This window comes from Salmo salar, chromosome ssa13 (assembly GCF_905237065.1).
Source record: "Salmo salar chromosome ssa13, Ssal_v3.1, whole genome shotgun sequence".
Taxonomy (NCBI): domain Eukaryota; kingdom Metazoa; phylum Chordata; class Actinopteri; order Salmoniformes; family Salmonidae; genus Salmo; species Salmo salar.
Genome location: NC_059454.1, coordinates 64,939,039 through 64,961,492, shown reverse-complemented (window position 1 = coordinate 64,961,492; position 22,454 = coordinate 64,939,039). Strand labels below are relative to the sequence as shown.

The 22,454-nt window shown below is 40.9% G+C and overlaps 1 protein-coding gene across 1 annotated transcript; it reads left to right on the top strand.

Annotated features, from left to right (window-relative positions):
• The first annotated feature begins 847 nt into the window (after nt 1-847).
• Nucleotides 848-20,684, top strand: spx2 (Sugar phosphate exchanger 2). Its single transcript, NM_001140251.1, has 18 exons — nt 848-1,233; nt 5,229-5,310; nt 5,629-5,719; nt 5,918-5,996; nt 6,114-6,249; nt 6,900-6,976; nt 7,422-7,588; nt 8,006-8,043; nt 8,344-8,490; nt 10,675-10,765; nt 10,927-10,989; nt 11,393-11,478; nt 12,292-12,340; nt 12,670-12,743; nt 13,067-13,145; nt 15,308-15,405; nt 17,547-17,611; nt 20,315-20,684. The coding sequence occupies exons 1-18, from the start codon at nt 1,175-1,177 to the stop codon at nt 20,328-20,330; spliced, it is 1,497 nt and encodes a 498-aa protein (NP_001133723.1). The 5' UTR covers nt 848-1,174; the 3' UTR covers nt 20,331-20,684.
• The last annotated feature ends 1,770 nt before the right edge of the window (nt 20,685-22,454 follow it).

Sequence of the window (22,454 nt, the reverse complement as noted above, 5' to 3'; positions counted from 1 at the left end):
GATAGCCAGGGGCACACTCAACACAGTGGCGGATTTAGGTATGGGAGACATGGGCAGCCGCCCAGGGCAGCATCTTGCCGGGGGAGGCACGGGGCGCCTGCACAAAAATAAATCAGAATGGTGACATTTGTGCAATCGGTTTTCTATCTCTCATTTGTACGTCATGTCAATGATATCATGTCACCGTGCGACTGTGGGTCAATTAACCTTGTCGGAGTGGGTTCCCTGATTATAGTTTGTGAGCTAGGCAGGCTACTGCCTGAGAAGGTCTCCCACTCAGAAGTACGAGATGGGGAGGGGGGAATCTATCAAATAGCGCACTTCTAACTTTGAAATAGAAAGGGGGGTTCTGCGCCACTCAGGAGCCACTGTGCTCCACTTATGACCCTAGAAACTTTTCAATCTGTAATTTTAGAGGAGCATCATTTACATTTCAAACACATTGATGCCTTTTTATTTTCTGCTGTATGTAGGCTGTACCACATTTGATTGACAGAAGACAAAGCATAATTCTCTGTGGTGGTGGTATAGTACTTGAAGAGTAAATCAGTCATCGCTCCTTTAATGCCGTGACGTCAGATACGGGAATCACATGTCCACGCGCTTCGGGAAGATTTGTTTTAGTACGGCGGCTGGGCTTGGAAAATATTGGGAAATGGCTACCCTTGAACTATTATGGACAGAATCCGTAAACATGTGGACTAATGCGCATGTGACACGGTAGAGAAGTGCATAGAGTATTTATAGGAACCGGCTTTTATAACGCTATGAGCTTGCTCAGGCATGCATGGAAATCTATGGGAATTCATTGTTGGCGGAGATTCACACATTAACAGGAAGTAGGAATAGCCAAGCGACTGAAGCTGTTTTGATCAGTGCGCTGACTTTAAACAAAAAAAGAAACAAACCAGTGTTTTTATAATCAAAGTGCGAAAAATATCGATGGAATATTGTAACTAAAAATTCAAAGTCACCGGAGCTCGAACCAGTGTGAGAAGCTGTTTTGAAGTCCCATGTATAAACTTTCAGTTAGTTTTTATGCTGTTTTTAGATATTTTTGTAGTCCTATTTTTTTAACAGACAATACCAATTGGATGTATACAAGGCGAACGAACTAACTTTTGATGCCATGTTTGAGAGAATAGTGTAAGCGGTTTTAACAAGTTTTTCGAAGATGAGGTCTTCTTTGGCTCCCGGCATCAGACTGATCACGTCCTTCTCAAGAGACAGCGGGTAAGTTTCTACTATCTTTGAATTCTATTGTGTGTGTGTGTGACACCCTTTATGCAAACAAAGCTATTGCATTGTACAGTATGTAGGTTGATGACGGGGGGACAGCGGTTTTGTCCCTAATCAGATAGAAGTCAATGATTGGCTAGACATGAGGCTGTAACCTGGTCTCAAAGCATTTTGTATTGTTCTGTACATACATTTGAGACACTCCATTTAGTATGAAATGTTACGTTTCGTATGATATGTATTAATTTGTGGATATCCACAATATGTTACGAATTTGCGAACATACGTTTCGCAAATTCGTTACATATTGTATGATATGTTACAGATTCTAATTTGTTGTGGCTAACGTTAGCTAGGTGGCTAACGTTAGCTAGGTTAAGGTCAGGGTTCAGGTGCATCATGGCAAAAACTGGAAGACTGGCCAGTGGCCAAGAGCTTTTACGTCCAGACTATCAGGCTGCTAAATAGCCACCACTAGTCAGCTACCTCGAAAATTCAAGCAGTTTGGGTGCTGCCATAGAGTTACATTAGAAGTGCCCATCCAAGAAAGCTCAAGGTCATTGGACACAGATAAAATGACGTCAAATCACGTTATATCTACAGTAGCTTTTATTGGACTGATAATGTCAACATCATACTTTCAAAATCTTAGCTAGCGGTCATCATCATGAATCAAGTCGACAATCTACTGGCAAATCATTTTCAATCCTTGTCATATGAAGATAAATTATAGATAAAATGTATCGGTGCTCATCGGCCATAAACATTAGTTTATGTTGGAAATCGCCAATTCAACAATGAGTGGTGTGGAAGGAATCACTGGCTAACTGTTATTCAGTGGAATGGGTGTGTAGTCCAAGTCTAGGTGTAAGGGTCTCTTTTCCAAGCTTAAAAAGATAAACATTAGCCATGCTGTCAATCCAGCATGACTTCTGCTGCGTTCAAAACAACTGGAGACTCGGAACTGTGAAATCTCGGACTTCAGTGAGTTCAAGACAACTGGGAACTCTGGAAAAAACAAGCTCCAACTGGTGAAAATACGTTTTGAACTGTCATCCATCTCGGAATTCCAAGTCGGGAACTCGGGGTAAGAACGGCCCATGTTCTGAATTCTGTCGCTCTACATTTCAAAAGTGCTGAACAAATAGTTATATTGACTGCGTCCATCCTAGCTCGCTCATTAATGTCTTAATTGAACTGACAGATTGCCCTTATCGTCATTATGCCATAGTTTGTACATCTCAATTGTCAGGAGAAACCACATTTTGTTTAAGCAAGTCAGCTATGTTTTATAAAAAGGCAGTAAATGAGGCCAAATGAACTGCCAGACAAGGCTCCGCTGATAGCCAGGTGTAGCAGTGGTAAGGTGTTGGGACAACTTTATGTAGGCCCTAACAGTTTGTGGGCACCGTTTGTCACTGTTATAGTGCAATTAATGTATTGTTTAGTGTTGTGTAGTGCCTTTGCTGGCATGCATATTTGCTATTTTTGGGGGTGTTTGCCCCACCAAGATTTACATGCTAAAATCGCCACTGTTCATTACATATAGTTGAGGTTGACCAATTTAATCGCCATGGCCGATTAATTAGGGCCGTTTTTAATACAATCGGTAATCGGCATTTTTAGACGTCGATTACATTGCATTCCACGAGGAAACTGCGTGGCAGGCTGACCACCTGTTACGCGAGTGCAGCAAGGAGCCAAGGTAAGTTGCTAGCTAGCATTAAACTTATCTTATAAAAAACGATCAATCTTAACATAATCACTAGTTAACTACACATGGTTGATGATATTACTAGGTTAACTAGCTTGTCCTGCATTGCATATAATCGATGTGGTGCCTGTTAACTTATCATCGAATCACAGCCTACTTCGCCAAACGGGGGAGGATTTAACAAAAGCGCATTCGTGAAAAAAAGCACAATTGTTGCACGACTGTACCTAACCATAAACATCAATACCTTTCTTAAAATCAATACACAGAAGTATATATTTTTTAACCTGCATATTTAGTTAAAAGAAATTCATGTTAACAGGCAATATTAACTAGAGAAATTGTGTCACTTCTCTTGCGTTCATTGCACGCAGAGTCAGGGTATATGCAACAGTTTGGGCCGCCTGGCTCATTGCGAACTAATTTGCCAGAATTGTACATAATTATTACATAACATTGAAGGTTGTGAAATGTAACAGCAATATTTAGACTTAGGGTTGCCACCGTTCGATAAAATACGGAACGGTTCCGTATTTCACTGAAAGAATAAACGTTTTGTTTTCGAAATGCTAGTTTCCGGATTTGACCATATTAATGACCAACGGCTCGTATTTCTGTGTTTATTATATTATAATTAAGTCTATGATTTGATAGAGCAGTCTGACTGAGCGGTGGTAGGCGGCAGCAAGCTCGTAAGCATTCATTCAAACTTTACTGCATTTGCCAGCAGCTCTTAGCAATGCTTGCTTCACAGTGCTTTTTATGACTTCAAGCCTATCAACTCCTGTGATTAGGCTGGCAATACTAAAGCGCCTATTAAAACATCCAGTAGTCAAAGGTATATGAAATACAAATGGTATAGAGAGAAATAGTCAATGCTTCATAATTCCTATAATAACTACAACCTAAAACTTCTTAACTGGGAATATTGAAGAACTGGGAATATTGAACCACCAGCTTTCATATGTTCTCATGTTCTGAGCAAGGAACTTAAACGTTATGTTTTTTTACATGGCACATGTTGCACTTTTAATTTCTTCTCCAACACTGTTTTTGCATTATTTAAACCAAATTGAGCATGTTTCATTATTTATTTGAGACAAAATAGATTTTATTTATGTATTATATTAAGTTAACATAAAAGTGTTCATTGTTCTTTCAGTATTGTTGTAATTGTCATTAGTATATATATCTCGACCGATTAATCCGCTTTTTTTTGTCTTCCAATAATCGGTATCGGCGTTGAAAAGTCATAATTTTGCAGGAATGCCCACCTGCAGATGCAGGAATGCCCACATTTTGGAACGCCACAAATTGTGGGCCACAATTGCGGTATTTTCCCTTTAAACCCCATATTCAAAGATGTCTTGTGCAAAAAGAAGCATAGAATTTTACGTGAAAACATCCTAGGTGAAGGCCATCTACACTGTTGGATTTCTACAACATTTCATCAATCCACAATACTTTCTGGATTATTGCTGTCACTGACCCAGGTTGTTCCATAAACCTGACGAAATAGTCACACTTTGTCCTAGATTTAGTCAGTCAAACTATAAAAGTCTTGCTCACAACAATTTCTCCTGAATGTTTGTGTCCGAAATGGCATCCCAGTAGTCACTACATTTGACCAAGGCCCTAGTGTACTGCTTTTGACCAGGGTCCATAGCGCTCTGGACAAAAGTAGTGCAGTAATAGGGTGTCTTTTTGGATGCATCTTATGTGTTGTGTGCAATTAGCTTGAGGATGAGGAGTTTACACCAGGTTCTGAGTGAGGTTGTTACTAAAATCTAAATGTGGTAAAACCTTCCTTTCCACTCCAGGAAATGTAAACAGGTCAATACAGAGCGTGTCTGGTGTGTGGTGTAGCTAGCTGCCTTCCGGTGCAGTGTACACCTCTCTGTACTGCTCTCAGCAGTAATGAACTTTTCTGAATACCCTGTTTTGGTTCCCACTAAAAAATCAAGCCTATGTGTTCTGCCTACTGTACAGACAAGACCATGTGAACAATTGTTTAGTTTTCTCTTCTCCTCAGATCTCTCTTCAGGATGGTAGTTTGAAGCCTTTCTTTCTCTTTCTCTCTTTCTCTTCCCCCCCGGTCTTATGAGACTAACATCCCATAATACCCCAGCACTGTAGACCTCTAGATAATGTATAAGAGTAACGTATAAGAGACTGTCCAAAAAATGTGTGTGCTTTGACAAAGGTGAGGTTGTTGATGGCATGGTATTTGCTTTGGACAACATTAGAATGAGCTCTTTTTCTACTCTCTGTGCAGGTACAGAGGTTTCACCCTCTTCCTCACCTTTCTCTTCTATACCAGCTACCATCTCTCCCGGAAACCCATCAGCATCGTCAAGGTGATACACTGACTTCACAAACCTTTATGAAACATTATCTTATTTATTTTTATTTTTTAAATGTAACCTTTATGTAACCAGGCATCTTAACGTAATGCCACACTGTTCAGCTCTATATTCTAACATATCTAAGTGTTCTAGGTCACAAAAGCCCTAGAACACTCAAGTTGCACAACAATAGTTAGCATAGTCATTTTTCAGAAAGTTATATGATAGTGGCTGTTTTTGTTTCGAGACGTTTAAACTGGTTGCCTCTTGAAGGCTGAATGTTTTGTGTCCATGTGTGTAATCTCTGGTTATTGCCCCATGTATATACAGAGTGAGCTGCACAAAAATTGTTCCACTCTCATTCGGCCACCGAACCTCAATGGAACTGACAATGAAACCTGGTGTGACTGGGCGCCATTTGGTGAGTCCTCTGCTTGACTTGACTTCTTCGATCATTTTTAAAAAGGAATAGAAATGCTTCCAAAACATTTCCAACGTGTTTCTGAGAATATAGAAAGCACACCATATCAGTAGAATGAATCCGTTTTTATGTTGCTGTTTAAGCATTACGACAGTAGATTTCATTCTGACATTTTCTGTGCCAACTCGTTTTCTCCAGACCAGGACAACTACCAGACTCTGTTTGGAGCCGTGGACAACTCCTTCCTCGTTGCTTATGCCATTGGCATGTTTTTCAGGTAGGCAGAATGATGTAAATCCTATGATTGTGTTGTTTTTGTGGGTGTGCGTGCTTGCGGGTGTATTAAACCTCACTACAAGGAGTTAACCAGATGATGTGTTGTATGTTTTGACAGTGGGATATTTGGTGAGCGCGTGCCCTTGCGATACTACCTGACCACCGGGATGCTTCTCAGTGGTCTCTTCACATGTCTGTTTGGCCTGGGCTTCTACTGGAACATCCACTCCATCTGGTATTACGCCTTCGTCCAGGTAAGGGTTAAATCTGCTCTAAAACCATTGTCACTCGCTCACACCCCGCAGAATAGTTCCCTTTGAGTTCAGGCCCGACCTGGGGCATGTTCATAAGAGTTTGCAGCGTAAACATTTTTGCAATGGGAAGTCCTGGTAGTCCCTCAGTTTCAGTCAGTTGTCTTGTGTTTCGTGCCTAATGAACACAGCCTGGTACTGAAAAACAACAGTTTAAAGTTAAATCTATGTCCACACTGTGTATACAGGGCCTTGTGTATGCATGCACATTCATGAGTTTTCCTATCTGAGCATATGCAGCGACAAAACAACTTGGGTTGTAAAAGGAAAGTCAGGTAAAAGTTGGCATGGGGGCTTTAGGCACCATCACATGACAGGTCAGCAGTATCATATGATGTAGAGCGTGTGAGGGAGGCTGAGGGATTGTTTCCATGCCAGTGCTTTTCTCAAGGCTATGTGTGTGATAATATAATGGTGTGGGTAACCGGCCCAGCCCCCTTCTTTTTTATGTGTCTTTGTTTGTATCTCTCTCATGGGGACACAAAACATCTCTCCATCTTTTTTTTTCTCTCACCGGGTTGGGTATAGGGGCATATTTAATGTTGAAATTAAAAGCATCTAAAAGTCTAAATCTCCCTCTCTTACTTCCCTAGGCAATGAATGGACTAGTGCAGACAACGGGCTGGCCTGCAGTGGTGGCCTGCGTTGGGAACTGGTTCGGAAAGGGGAAGTGAGTGAGACATATTCTTACTCCTGACCAGTTCAGCAATGCTGAGTGCCCAGTATCAGTACCCCTTTTCCATATTGTGTAGGGTATTTTTTTGTTGCTCAAGGTCAGTCACATTATGCGAAATTAAAAACAGAACTCTGCGGTCAGTTCCTTTGTTTGAGTGTAATGAGTGTTTGGAAATTAAAAATAGGAACAATTTACAGATGTCCAGTTTCCATTTCAGCAGTTTACTGCTGAAAGCTCTCCTCAGTATTTAGTACCGGTATGTTGAAAGTTTTAAGTATATATTGAATTCACTCCAATAAATTCCCTATGTTCAAGTGTCCCTATAAGTTAATGTAAGCAGGCTCACTGTCTCACCTTTCACTGTCAAGATATACAATGTTTCTAAACCCACTTCTTTCATATCCAAGCCATCTGTGTGCGTCTGTCCTTCTCCCTCCAGACGAGGGTTCATCATGGGCGTGTGGAACTCGCACACCTCGGTAGGCAACATCCTGGGTTCGCTCATCGCCGGCATCTTTGTGTCCTCGGCCTGGGGCATGTCCTTCATCGTGCCCGGAATCATTATTGCATCCACAGGCATTCTCTGCTTCTTCTTTCTGGTGGAGAGTGAGTGTGACCTTTGACCTCTGGCTCTGTATTCATAGAGAAAGTAGGAGTGCTGATCTAGGATCAGTTTTGCCTTTTTAGATTATAATGAATGGACAGAGGGGGCCTGATCCTAGATCACTATTCTTACTTTGAGATGTTCAAAACATGTCAACAGGTCCATAGTGCTGAATGCATAAACCACTGCAACCTATTGAAGCTTGATACAGTAGATCATAGAATCCAAATGAAATGGTATACAATATTCATTGCCATTAGAAAGTTATTATGGAGGATACGTTTTTATTAACCTAGTTTGAAAATGGATCATGTTGGGTTCTCCGACAGGATTTATGTAAAATGAGAATAGGCTAGTCCCAAGACTATTTTGACATGAAAATGGATTTGTGAGCACAACCTTTTTTATTGTTGTCACAGAACCAGAAGATGTCGGCTGCAGCCCCCCGCAGCACCATGTAAGTATAACCAAAGAACATATGAAGTAATGGGTGCCCTTAGTATTATAGAGAAGGGCTGCCTTGCTCAAGGGCAGTCGGTGTCGGTGGCACCGACTGCCCTTGTAACCTCGAGGCTACCAGCTACCCCTAGATTATGGCCTGATTTTGTTTTGACCAATGTTTTGTCATTCTATTATTTCCCTTTCTTTCGAAAGACTTGATATTATAGAGTAATAGAAGACATGTTAGACTATACATAAAACATAGTCAATAGTTGTAGCCCTGGTTAGAACAATGCTAATTGCTGTGTATGTGCAGGAGGACAACGAGAAGGAGCCTCTCTTACAAAACTCATCTGTTAACGAGGAGATCTTCAGCAGTCCTGGCCTGTCCAACTCTATCTCCTCCGAGTCGACAGAGGAGCACACCGAGGCCATCAGCTTCTGTGGGGCCCTCAGGATACCTGTGAGTGCGGATCACTATCTACTTTAATTTCAAGCTGTTTCATTTGCTTTCTATTGTGACTCATGGTTGATAATGTATTATATGTATAAACTGGAAATGCTGTAGACTGTTGTAATGACTTTTGTTTTATTTCTAAAAGGTGGTAGACCAGGTTTAGTGTTGCAGATAGATTGTGGCTTCTATCACTGTAATTGTCTGCATTATATCTAATCCCTCATATATGTATATTATTTTAAATACATTTTTAAAATATATTTTCCTTTATTATTTTCACCTAACCCTACCACCCCTCCCCTAATTGGAGTAAACTACACTGAACGAAAAATATAAACACGACATGTAGTGTTGGTTCCATGTTTCATAAGCTAAATTAAAAACAAAAAAAACTATTGCGTTTTTATATTTTTGTTCATAATAAATAAATATATTTTCTTTATTTATTATTTTCCCCTAACCCTACCACCCCTCCCCTAATTGGAGTAAACTAATAGACAACAATACTAAGGCTTCCACTTCCAGTTTAAACATATTTCAAGCATTTCATGTACAGTATATTTTACATTAGTTATCTTTTGTTTGTTTTTAGTCCCAGCCTTCAGCTGCCCTCAACCACTCCCATATATCTCTGAAGACCATCCAGTTTTGATTTATTGTTATGACAGTTGCTATGACTGCTCTATGACCAGTGTGTAATAAACTCAGCAAAAAAAGAAACGTCCTCTCACTGTCAACTGCGTTTATTTTCAGCAAACGTAACATGTGTAAATATTTGTATGAACATAACAAGATTCAACAACTGAGACATAAACTGAACAAGTTCCACAGACATGTGACTAACAGAAATTGAATAAAGTTTCCCTGAGTAAAGGGGGGGGTCAAAATCAAAAGTAACTGTCAGTATCTGGTGTGGCCACCCGCTGCATTAAGTACTGCACTGCATCTCCTCCTCATGGACTGCACCAGATTTGCCAGTTCTTGCTGTGAGATGTTACCCCACTCTTCCACCAAGGCATCTGCAAGTTCCCGGACATTTCTGGGGCGATGGCCCTAGCCCTCCGATCCAACAGGTCCCAGACGTGCTCAATGGGATTGACATCCTGGCTCGTCGCTGGCCATGGCAGAACACTGACATTCCTGTCTTGCAGGTAATCATGCACAGAACGAGCAGTATGGCTGGTGGCATTGTCATGCTGGAGGGTCATGTCAGGATGAGCCTGCAGGAAGGGTACCACATGAGGGAGGAGGATGTCTTCCCTGTAACGCACAGCGTTGAGATTGCCTGCAATGACAACAAGCTCAGTCCAATGATGCTGTGACACACCACCCCAGACCATGACGGACCCTCCACCTCCAAATCGATCCCGCTCCAGAGTACAGGCCTCGGTGTAACGCTCATTCCTTCAACGATAAATGCGAATCCGACCATCACCCCTGGTGAGACAAAACCGCAACTCGTCAGTGAAGAGCACTTTTTACCAGTCCTGTCTGGTCCAGCGACGGTGGGTCTGTGCCCATAGGCGACATTGTTGCCGGTGATGGCTGGTGAGGACAGGCCTACAAGCCCTCAGTCCAGCCTCTCTCAGCCTATTGCGGACAGTCTCAGCACTGATGGAGGGATTGTGCGTTCCTGGTGTAACTCGGGCAGTTGTTGCCATCTTGTACCTGTCCCGCAGGTGTGATGTTCGGATGTACCTGTGCAGATGTTGTTACACGTGGTCTGCCACTGCGAGGACGATTAGCTGTCCGTCCTGTCTCCCTGTAGCGCTGTCTTAAGTGTCTCACAGTACGGACATTGCAATTTAGTACTCTGGCCACATCTGCAGTCCTCATGCCTCCTTGCAGAATGCCTAAGGCACGTTCACACAGATGAGCAGGGACCCTGGGCATCTTTCTTTTGGTGTTTTTCAGTCAGTAGAAAGGCCTCTTTTTAGTGTCCTAAGTTTTCATAACTGTGACCTTAATTGCCTTCCGTCTGTAAGCTGTTAGTGTCTTAACAACCGTTCCACAGGTGCATGTTCATTAATTGTTTATGGTTCATTGAACAAGCATGGGAAACAGTGTTTAAACCCTTTACAATGAAGATCTGTGAAGTTATTTGGATTTTTACGAATTATCTTTGAAAGACAGGGTCCTGAAAAAGGGATGTTTCTTTTTTTGCTGAGTTTGTGTGATATTATCTTACAGGGTGTAATGGAGTTCTCCCTCTGTCTGCTGTTCGCTAAGCTTGTTAGCTACACCTTTCTCTACTGGCTTCCTCTCTACATCTCTAATGTTGGTACGTACTCAGTTTAGCTTCTATTTGTTGACAGTTCATCTGAGGGTTCAAATGCTAACAATGCTTATAAGCTGATAATGATTTGCTTTGCATTGTGAGATGCGCCGTTAGTTAGTTTGGCATACTGTGTCGCTTAAAATTCCTAATGTTTATTTCCTCAGCCCATTTTGACCCCAAGGAAGCTGGGGACATGTCAACACTATTTGATGTAGGAGGAATTGTTGGTAAGCCTTAACAGTCATGTGACTGACTTTATATGCAATTATGTAACCTTTATAGCGCAATACTCTGAGAGATCATATGAGGAACCAGGAAGCTCTTCTCTGATTGACCTGGATGTTTTGTCTACACTGTAGTTATAACAAGTCATAGACATAACGAGGGGTTTCTGCAGTCATAACAAAACAGAACATAGACATACCAAGTGATGTCTGCAGTCAGAAGAGTTCTCATTAGAATTGGCCAATGATTGGCTCCTACTGTATTGGTGTCTGAGCACTTACTATTGATCTTCAATGCAGCTCCTCAAAGGCTGAATATTTTTCAGATGATGTAGGACTGCTATCTTCCCCTACGTGTTAAGTCTGTGTTAAGCGTGTATGTTAAGCGTGTGTTGTGTGTCTGCAGGGGGCGTCGTGGCTGGACTGGTGTCGGACCAAACTGGGGGCAGAGCCTCAACTTGCTGTGTCATGTTAATCGTGGCTGCTCCTATGGTGAGTGTGCATTCACACAAAAGACATCACTGGCTTTTACCATGTGTAACACCATGGACATTTCTAGTGTCTCTTTATTATAGTACACTTATGACTCCTCTTTGAATTGTAAATGTGGCATTTGAGAGTAATATGCACATTCCATTCTTTAGAAAACCGGTGCTGGGCAAAAATATACTGTATATCATGAAAGGAAAGGCCTGCACAAAGGCCTGAATTGCAAATGTTGACTGGACACACTTTATATTCACTAATGACAAGACGAAATTCTCTCAGTAAATGTATTGATCACATACAGTACCAGTCAGAAGTTTGGCCGCACCTACTCATTGTGCAAAGCTGTCATCAAGGCAAAGGGTGGCTACTTTGAAGAATCTCAAATATAAAATATATTTAGATTTTGTTTAACACTTTTTTGCTTTCTATATGATTCCATACGTGTTATTTCATAGTTTTGGATGTCTTCACCATTATTCTACAATTTAGAAAATAGTATAAATAAAGAAAAACCCTGGAATCAGTAGGTGTTTCCAAACATTTGACTGGTACTGTATATGTCATGTAAATATGACTGCCTGATGGACTTTGGCTGCGCTTTGTAGCTCTGGAATTGGCAGTGAATTTCACCCGCTGCCCAAGAAACATTTCGTGATAGGTTGCAAGGTCCTTGACACTATTGTGTCAATCTGTTTTTCAGCATAGCTAAATGTTTTCCTTTGGGTTTACATGTGGGTTATTAAATCATGAGCCAATCCTTCAAGAGTGCCACCTTTTGTCCAAAATCCAGTCCAAATGTTTGTTTTGCTTTCCTAGCTGTTCCTGTACAACCACATTGGACAGCATAGCCTAGGAACCACAATCGGTAAGAGATACATTTGTATGGCTTTTGACTTTCAAGCCATAGCGCCATTTTAGTCTCAACCCCTCCTGCTAACAACTACATCAATGCTCCAATTTAACACATTGTACTAAACTGTGTGTCGGTCGTGTGTTTGTAGCCTTTCATGTTTAGCAGACGCTCTTATCTAGGGCGAGTTACAGTCGGTGCATTCAACTGAAGTAGGCAATCAACATAACCACATATCACAATGAAAATCTTCCTAAAAAAGACCCTTGCTATCTGCGAGCTAGCGTACTGTACATGCCTGATTCTCTCACAGTGCTGTGTTGTTGTGTACCTCTGCACCGTAGGGATGCTGTTGGTGTGTGGAGCCCTGGTGAACGGACCCTACGCCCTCATCACCACCGCTGTGTCTGCTGACCTGGTAAGCATATCCATTCCAGAATGGACCACTTCATGCCTCTAACATGAGGTCCTCAGCTCTCCCGAAGTCACACGGAGGAGATAAGCTCCTCATTGCCCCACTCCCCCCACATCCCCTGTTAGTCCAAGGCTCTATCTTAATGCGTCTTTCCTCGATTCCTTGCATTCTGTCTCCCTTGCCTCTTTCTCAAACCGATTCAAGGTGCCTCCCATCAGACAATCACCTTCAATGCGTTTTGAGGAGAGAGGACGCAAGGAATCAAGGAGACAAATTGGGAAATAGGATTGAATGTTGGTTCATAATGAGTGTTTTTCCTTTCATAGGGGACACATGAGAGCCTGAGGGGAAACTCTAGAGCGTTGTCAACGGTCACGGCCATAATTGATGGCACAGGGTCAATAGGTATGTGGGGAATGTCTGGGCCACATGGGGGATTGGTACTGATTTTGTTGTTTTAGTTTTGACGCTTATAATGGTGACTAGTAATGGGTTAGTGGGGCTATGGTGCATTTATGTGTGCCTGTGTCAATGCATGAAGGAATGTTTTTATTTATTTATTTGAGGTCACCTATGTTTTGAGATTCACTTCAATGCTCACTTATTGCAGTGTAATGTGGCAATTTACAAATGGTTTTATACAGTTTATGTAGAAGGTCCATGGCTAATTGCCATGCACAATTATTTTCCATTGTAAATCATGTAGTGTTCTAAAGGCAGACTTTTCATGATTGTTGTCCCAAATCAAATTGTATATCCAGACCTGGGGCCTTATTTATCAAAGCTGCGTGCGCACGAAAAAGCCTCTAAACAGTGCATGCGCCAGTTTTCCCCCAAAGGTTGCTATTTTTATCCATTTTGAACATGATGTGAAAGTGGGGGTATCTCCACGCATATCTCACTTCTAGTGGTTGATCAATTGTATTGCAAGCAAATATTGTTATTTTGAGGGAAATGGGGGTGTTTGATACATCAGAATTTTAATAATGGTCTGCTAATGAAAACACAACTTAGGCCTAATGATAAAACGGATGCATTTGCCGTGGGTAAGGAGATCGCATGGCAGCATGTAGCCTAATGTGTTTCTTTTATTTCCGTAAAACTTGAATTAATAGCTTTGGCATTTATTTGCTTCAATCACTGAACACAACAGGCTCTTATTAGAGACAGGTTTCTATTTGAACCAGGCATCTATTTCCTTAATGCACACAGCTTTTGCTCATTTACATAGTTAATTGCTTAGTTCCAGCATTCACTTCCAGCATTTTAAGCTATTCATTTCATGCACTGTGCTATCATTTACACATTCTGTCACATTTCTTTTGTCGTAGTAAAGAAAGAAAAAAACATTCCTTGACGGAATAGTTATTCTCCTCTGACTGCATTTTCGTCAGTTCTTACTTTCTGATGATTTCTAGGGGTCTGTACCCCCAAGGTTGTTGACTGTTTTTGTGCTTGATTGTTAGCTAGCAATTCTCAGCTGTTAGCAGCCAATGGCATGCAGTTTGTTACTGGTGATAAAAAAAAACGAAAGATTTTATTTTGAGTCACAACTGAATTATTTAATGTAACAAATCAAACAATAAACCTTGTAAACAATTCATGGTAATCCATGGTAACCTCGTAAACAATTCAAACCCAGCGTTTATTGGCTGAAATGTGTGCCATTGCCCAGCTATTTAAAGGGACAGGTGGCTATTTGAGACTGAGCTTTTAATTTAAGTTTTACGGTATATAGGCCTAAATCATGATCATATTGCAGGACATGACTGTCCTTTTCTGACATGACTGGTTTATTCCCGCTACACAACATTTATTAGTGTACCATTTATTCATCGCTCATTTAATAGCCAAACATGCTAGAAATTAAGTAGACCGGTAGCCAATTTAATATATTTGATAGTATGGGTATACAGTAGGCTACAGTATAGCTGTGCGATAGGAGCGCAACATCATAGCCAATATATAAATTCAGATCCTATACCAAGGCAGGAGATGGAAACACAATAATCTATTGATAAACAAAATGTTGAACATTTTTATATTTTCAATAGAAGTGTGCTATAGCATTTATTCCTACTTTTACATTGTTCGAATAGAAAATCATACTTGCACAATGTGCTGCTAGTGTTTGGCGCTCGCTATAGGCGGCATGCATTTCTTGTTTGGAAAAAGTCACTACAAAACATTCTGTGCATATCTCTACATAAATGTGATCAAATGTGCCATTGCGCTTTACTTTACAAACTCTCATGGCCCAGTTCCAACATCTCCAAATCATACAGCAAATGAGGGGTTTTTTGTTACCATAAAAGGTGGATGGGGGGTGTTGCCCAGGTGTGGTTGTAACGCTCGTTCACGAGCGCACAAATATGGCTCTGATTTATCAGGGAAAACATATGTTACGTGCGCCAGTTTGATAAATGCCAATTTGTTGTTACATGCAAATCCTAGAATCATCAGAATTTAGTGAGATATTTACGCACTGTTGATAAATGTGGTCCCTCGTTTCAGGTGTTTGGTTTCCCCTGCTCAAGTGTTTGACTGTTATTCTGACTGTCCTGTAGGTGCTGCCCTCGGTCCTCTGTTAGCAGGACTGATCTCTCCAACGGGGTGGAACAATGTCTTCTTCATGCTGATCACTGCTGATATCCTCGCCTGTTTGGTTAGTTTTTAGTCTTGTTTTATAAATCACTGCAATATTTGAGCCACATGTACAAAGAAGGTGCTATACCTGTGCATTGTGTACAACAGCGTTCTCCAACCTTTTCTAACATGAGAGATACTTTTAAAAAAACATGTCGCGAGCTACTAATTTACCCAATACATTACTGGGAGCTTGTACAGTGCATTTGGAAAGTATTCAGACCCCGTTACAGCCTTATTTTAAAATTGATTCAATTGTTTTTTCCCTCATCAATCTGCACACAATAACCCATAAAGACAAAGCATAAATCTGTTTTTTTAGAAAGAAAAACTGAAATACCTTATTTACATAAGTATTCAGACCCTTTGCTATGAGACTCGAAATTGAGCTCAGGTGCATCCTGTTTCAATTGATCATCCTTGAGATGTTTTTACAACTTGATTGGAGTCCACCTGTGGTAAAGTCAATTGATTGGACATGATTTGGAAAGGCCAACACCTGTCTATATAAGGTCCCACAGTCGATAGTGCTTGTCAGAGCAAAAACCATGCCATGAGGGCGAAGAAATTGTCCTTAGAGCTCTGAGACAGGATTGTGTTGAGACACAGATCTGGAGAGGGGTACCAAAACATTTCTGCAAATGTCTAAACCTGTTTTTCGCTTTGTCATTATGGGTTATTGTGTGTAGATTGATGAGGATTTTTTTAAATTTAATCCATTTTAGAATAAGGCTGTAACATAACAATGTGGAAAAAGGGAAGGGGTCTGAATACTTTGTTTTAAAAACATTTGTGTTATAAATATGTGGAAAATGTGTTTTTTATATATATATCTGAAAACATATAGGTATACAGTACCAGTCAAAAAGGTTTGGACACACCTACTCATTCCAGGGTGTTGCTTTATTTTTTATTATTTTCCACATTGTAGAATAATAGTGAAGACCTAAAAACTACAGTGAGGGGAAAAGGTATTTGATCCCCTGCTGATTTTGTACGTTTTCCCACTGACAAAGAAATTATCAGTCTATCATTTTAATGGTAGGTTTATTTGAACAGTGAGAGACAGAATAACAACAAAAGAATCCAGAAAAACGCATGTCAAAAATGTTATAAAATTATTTGCATTTTAATGAGGGAAATAAGTATTTGACCCCTCGGCAAAACATGACTTAGTACTTGGTGGCAAAACCCTTGTTGGCAATCACAGAGGTCAGACGTTTCTTGTAGTTGGCCACCAGGTTTGCACACATCTCAGGAGGGATTTTGTTCCACTCCTCTTTGCAGATCTTCTCCAAGTCATTAAGGTTTTGAGGCTGACGTTTGGCAACTCGAACCTTCAGCTCCCTCCACAGATTTTCTATGGGATTAAGGTCTGGAGACTGGCTTGGCCACTCCAGGACCTTAATGTGCTTCTTCTTGAGCCACTCTTTTGTTGCCTTGGCCATGTCATTGGGTCATTGTCATGCTGGAATACCCATCCACGACCCATTTTCAATGCCCTGGCTGAGGGAAGGAGGTTCTCACCCAAGATTTGACGGTACATGGCCCCGTCCATCTTCCTTTTAAGAGTGTGCTCCTAATCTGAGCTCTTTACCTGTATAAAAGACACCTGGGAGCCAGAAATCTTTCTGATTGAGAGGGGGTCAAATACTTATTTCCCTCATTAAAATGCAAATCAATTTATAACATTTTTGACATGTGTTTTTCTGGATTCTTTTGTTGTTATCCTGTCTCTCACTGTTCAAATAAGCCTACCATTAAAATTATAGACTGGTCATTTCTTTGTCAGTGGGCAAACGTACAAAATCAGCAGGGGATCAAATACTTTTTTCCCTTACTGTATGTAATAAAGCATATGGAATAATGTAGTAACCCAAAAAAGTGTTAAACAAATCAAAATATATTTTCTATTTGAGATTCTTCAAAGAAGCCACCCTTTGCCTTGATGACAGCTTTGCACACTCTTGGCATTCTCTCAACCAGCTTCATGAGGAATGCTTTTCCAACAGTCTTGAAGGAGTAACCACGTATGCTGAGCACTTGTTGGCTGCTTTTCTCCCAGCGCCCTGCGGTCCAACTCATCCCAAGTCATCTCAATTGGGTTGAGGTCGGGTGATTGGTAAACTGTGTTGAGTGTGCTGTCTTTCTGTTTTCCAGCTGCTGTCCAGGCTGGTGTATAAGGAGGTGAGGGGCTGGTGTGGACACAGCCCCAGACAAAGAGGGTGAGCCACTCATGAATACACCACTTATATCACCAATCAGGAAACCAAAAGCTGGTTTCTTTTTCTTAAGATGAAGAGGCTTCTAAGTGCAATAAGTCATAAAATCATACATTTGTGTATCTAAGGAGTGAACAAATACTGGCTCCTTAAGGGTAATTTTTTTTTTTTTGCAATTGAACTTGCGTGTGCACAAAAATGGCTCTTCCTTGAAATACAGGTCAAAGCCACAAATAGCTACTCTGTAGGGCTGTTGTACATTAGCCTCTCCCTGAAGGTTAAGGGTGCCCATTATTCTACTCCAAAGGGGCCTCCAGGCTGCTTATTAATTGGCCAGCTTTAAAGTAATTGTCCAGTATTTCCAAATTTCTATGAAATATTACCTGAAATTAATTATAATATCAGTGAAATAGTTTTCTTCCAAAACATGGTAATTAACTATGTTAAAAAGCATCTTTTCTGTTTTAGAATGGTGTGGGCGTATTCCGGCCATAAAACATATTAATGCGAGTAGACCACTGATTGGCCAGCTCATCCTCTATGAGGAAATATCAAGCATTTTTTTTAAACATTCTGTTTGATACAAGTTTAAGGTGTGTTTTAAAAAAAAAAAAAATTCTTAATTTTTTCTCTCCAATTTATACGAGTATAGAATGAATCGACAATAATATTTGGGTATACGTTAACAGAATATTCACTTTTAAAAGTGAGATTTTCATTGGACAGTTTACGAGACAAATTGCAGTTACACCTCAGGCTATTTTTAGGCATCATAGGTAATCAATCACTATCAACCTGGGACAACCTGCATCTTATGGGACATTTGAATGGATGACTTGAGTTGGGTCTTAGACGCTCAATCAAATGTGACACAGAATCGTCTCTGTTCACTGAGCACTTAGGCTTCTTTATTCTTTCACAGCATCAAATAACGGTTTCTTGATTACAAGCACCTTTCCATGTTCTGCAAATCTATATACACTGGGCAACTGCGATTAACCCTTTGCACTTGTGGAAATTGGCCTATATGGATAGGGCTAAATTGAAATGTTTCTTACAGAAAAAATATGAAAAGCATATGCATAACCATGGTAGCAATGAAAGGGAACAATTTGGAGATTATGCAAAAATTCTTAGACCAAAGGTGTGAGGACACAACAATTCATCTGACACAAGACTGAATCCAAACATTACACTGTTGATTTTATGTGCATTTTACATTTACTGTACTTTTCGCCGCATTTGTTGATAACAAAATCAGAAAATACTATGGATACATACAGTCTTTAACTATAAGGTGCTTTTTTGAGCTCTCCTAGCAGTGCCGTTGAGGAACTAGAGCAACCACACTTTTTTAGTTGTTTTCTTTGGTACACAACCCTGCATCCCCGCCATCACACAATTACTATGGTTTACTCATACCAAAAAACCGGTTCATTATAAATCTCAGTCTGTCAGGTGGGCATCATTTGAAAGTTTGTTCTATTGCCAACATGACTAGCTAAATTATAAAATACGATCTTAGTGTTAGGCTTTAACAGTGCAATTCAGGGAAACGGATCATAATTTTGGTGTGCACAGAAAGGAGGCATGAGTGCATTTGGGTTCATGTGCCGTGGCAAATTTTCTTCACAATAGGCAAACGGGCTCATCCTTGTCAGAACAACCCGGTGTATGATGCGATGTCATCTAGTAACTGTACATCAAACATAGTGATCATAAACGTTAACTATATGACGTGAGTTTTATGACATGGAAATGTCAAGTGCACCTTTTTGGACTCACAGGTGTTTGGCTTGCTTGTATGACATCAGTGGTATTTATTATAATCCTCTATCTCATCTTTCAAAATACATAGTCCTCTGAATTTACAGCATTTCCCTCACTCAGACAACAAGAAATGTGAAAAAGTTGCCCAATTTAGATGCAGGGATGGGGGCAACTTCTTGTCGTGTGAGGTGCTCAAGTTCAGAACGGCTGTCAGAGACGTTATGTATAGCGTGATACTGTACAGCCACTGTGTTCCTGTTTAGGCGTTTATCAGTGCCCAAATCTGCCATTTTCAGTCCTTATGCAGGTGCGAATGTAAAGGGTTAAAAGCCATTGTGACATCAAGTTTAACATATGTCATTGTAGGCTGTTTTGGAAACTAGAGCAGTACTACATTACCCATAATTCAACATGTAACATGTCTGGTTTGTCATAATGGAGTTACACTACAGTCCAAGGTGTCTTTCTTTGAGCTACATAAGTGTCAAAGCTAAAAGGAAGCTGTATCCACCCCAATATCCACAACTGCGCAAGGCACCGGCCACTCTCACACTGTTCCGTTTATTCCAAGTCCCAAACTAACCCTCACATCATGTCAAATAATGCTGCCAAATAAAGCAAGGCTCCATCCCCAACAACAATTGTGCATCTCATGGCTCTATACTGCCCCTCATTTATTCCACTTCCCGAACTAACTCCATAGCATTAGCCTCTCTCCAGCAAAGTTGAGAAAGTGCTAGGGACCGTGTTTACTTGCAAAATTTTCAGAGAGGATACTCAGTTGAAGATTATGTGGTGGTTGCTTCTCCTCCAGTCCTCAAATATAGAATTACATTGAATTAATCAGATCCAATGATCTGGTACCTATGTTAATGACCAGAATAGGTTTGTATTTGGTCCATTCTGAAATGGGCTAATCTCGCCTTGTGTTGTCAGGTTCAAAGAAATATGAGTGGGTGCCTGGGACAAGAGACCGTATCACACATGCAAGGAAGGACGCAGGAAAAAGGACTAAGGACTAACCCCTGAGGTGCAACCAGATTTATAGGGTGCCGGTCCTTTCATCCTTAATGGACCCAGACCCCGTCACCAGCGGATGAAAGGATCTGAAAAAGGAGGAAGGGGGCCATTGATATTTTGGGACCATCTGACGGAGAGAGAGAACATGTCCTTTCTTCAAATTGTCACAAAGCACTCTCTCTTATACCTTTTTTATGATTATTTTGTATGTTTATTTTTTTCTCTGTTAGCCCCTCTCGGGGCTGTGTGCATATTTCATCTTATTATTAAAATTATGTGCACACTGCATTTTCCCAATCTCTCCTCAATAGTTACTAACAGTTAAAATCACATGCTAGTATTGGGATAGCTAAATTGGGCGCGCATGTTTTGCACAGCCTGGAGAACGCCGAACTACATTAGCAGCGAAGGAGGAGTTTGCAGTTGTAATCAAGTGCTGTGGCGGCAAATGTTGTCACTAACTAAGCCAGTACAGATAAGGATAAATTGTCTGACCGATCAAAAAAATCAAGAATAATTTCTCAATTTCAGACAGTACCATCACATCCTTCCATTTGTCTCTGATGGAAACGTTATATATTATGTTGTAGAGGGATTTTTTTTACTAGAATTTCTTTTGATTTTGTTGCATTATTTAGGCATAAAAATGACATTTAGGGGAAATTTGTAAGGGAAAAGATTAGTTTTGGGAATTTTTTTAAATACTTGAAATATTTGTTAATTTCCATGTCGGCTCTGTGCCTGAAAATGTCCTTGTCCGAAGCAAAGGATCCCAATTTCAAGCGCTCAACTGTGATTCTTAAACGATCCAGAGATTTGGTCACTTCTGTCAGATTTGTCTAAAATCCTAAATTAATCAGGAATGCGCTGTGTCAGCTATACCATAAAAAACCCTCATGTCAAGTCAAATTGTATTAGTCACATGCGCCAAATACAACAGGTATTTGGTACCTTACAGTGAAATGCTTACTTACAAGCCCCTAACCGACAGTGCAGTTTAAAAAAAATACAGATAACGATAAGAGAGAAAAGTAACAAGTATTTAAAGAGCAGTAAAAATAACAATAGATACAGGGGGGTGCTGCTACAGAGTCAATGTGCAGGGGCTCCGGTTAGTTGTGGTAGTATGTACATGTAGGTAGAGTTAATTAAAGTGACTATGCATAGATGACAGAGAGGGGCTGTGGTGAGGGGGGCAATGTGACAAGTCTGGGTAGCCATTTGACTAGATGTTCAGGAGTCTTATGGCTTGTGGGGTAGAAGCTGTTTAGAAGCCTCTTGGACCTAGACTTAGTGCTCCGGTACCGCTTGCCGTGTGGGAGCAGAGAGAACAGTCTATGACTAGGGTTGCTGGATTCTTTGACAATTTTCAAGGCCTTCCTCTGACACCGCCTGGTATAGAGGTCCTGGATGGCAGGAAGCTTGGCCCCAGTGCTGTACTGGGCTGTTCGCACTACCCTCTGTAGTGCCTGCGGTCGGAGGCCGAGCAGTTGCCATACCAAACAGTGATGCAACCAGTCTGGATGCTCTCGATGGTGCAGCTGTAGAACCTTTTGAGGATCTGAGGACCCATTCCAAACCTTTTCAGTCTCCTGAGGGGGAATAGGTTTTGTCCTGCCCGCTTCATGATTGTCATGGTGTGCTTGGACCATGTTAGTTTGTTGATGTGGACACCAAGAAACTTGAAGCTCTCAACCTGCTCCACTGCAGCTCTGTCGATGAGAATGGGGGCATGCTCAGTCCTCTATTCGATCGCCGCCTACTCCTCAGAAGGCAGCCCGCCCTCCGGCCTCTCTTTCTCCACCTCCTCTTCATGCAGATCACTGGGGTCGGGGCCTGTTCCCGAGGGAGCCGTATATCCTCCGCCTCGGGCTTGTCAGAGTCGTGAAAGAAGATAAAGGATTCTGCTAGTCCATGGTGAGTAATCGCAGTCCTGATGTCTAGAAGTTATTTTCAGTCATAAGAGACAGCAGCGGCAACATTATGTACAAAAATAGTTTAAAAAAATATAATAAAAAGTTACAAACAACGCAGATAAACGAACAAAAAAAACAAT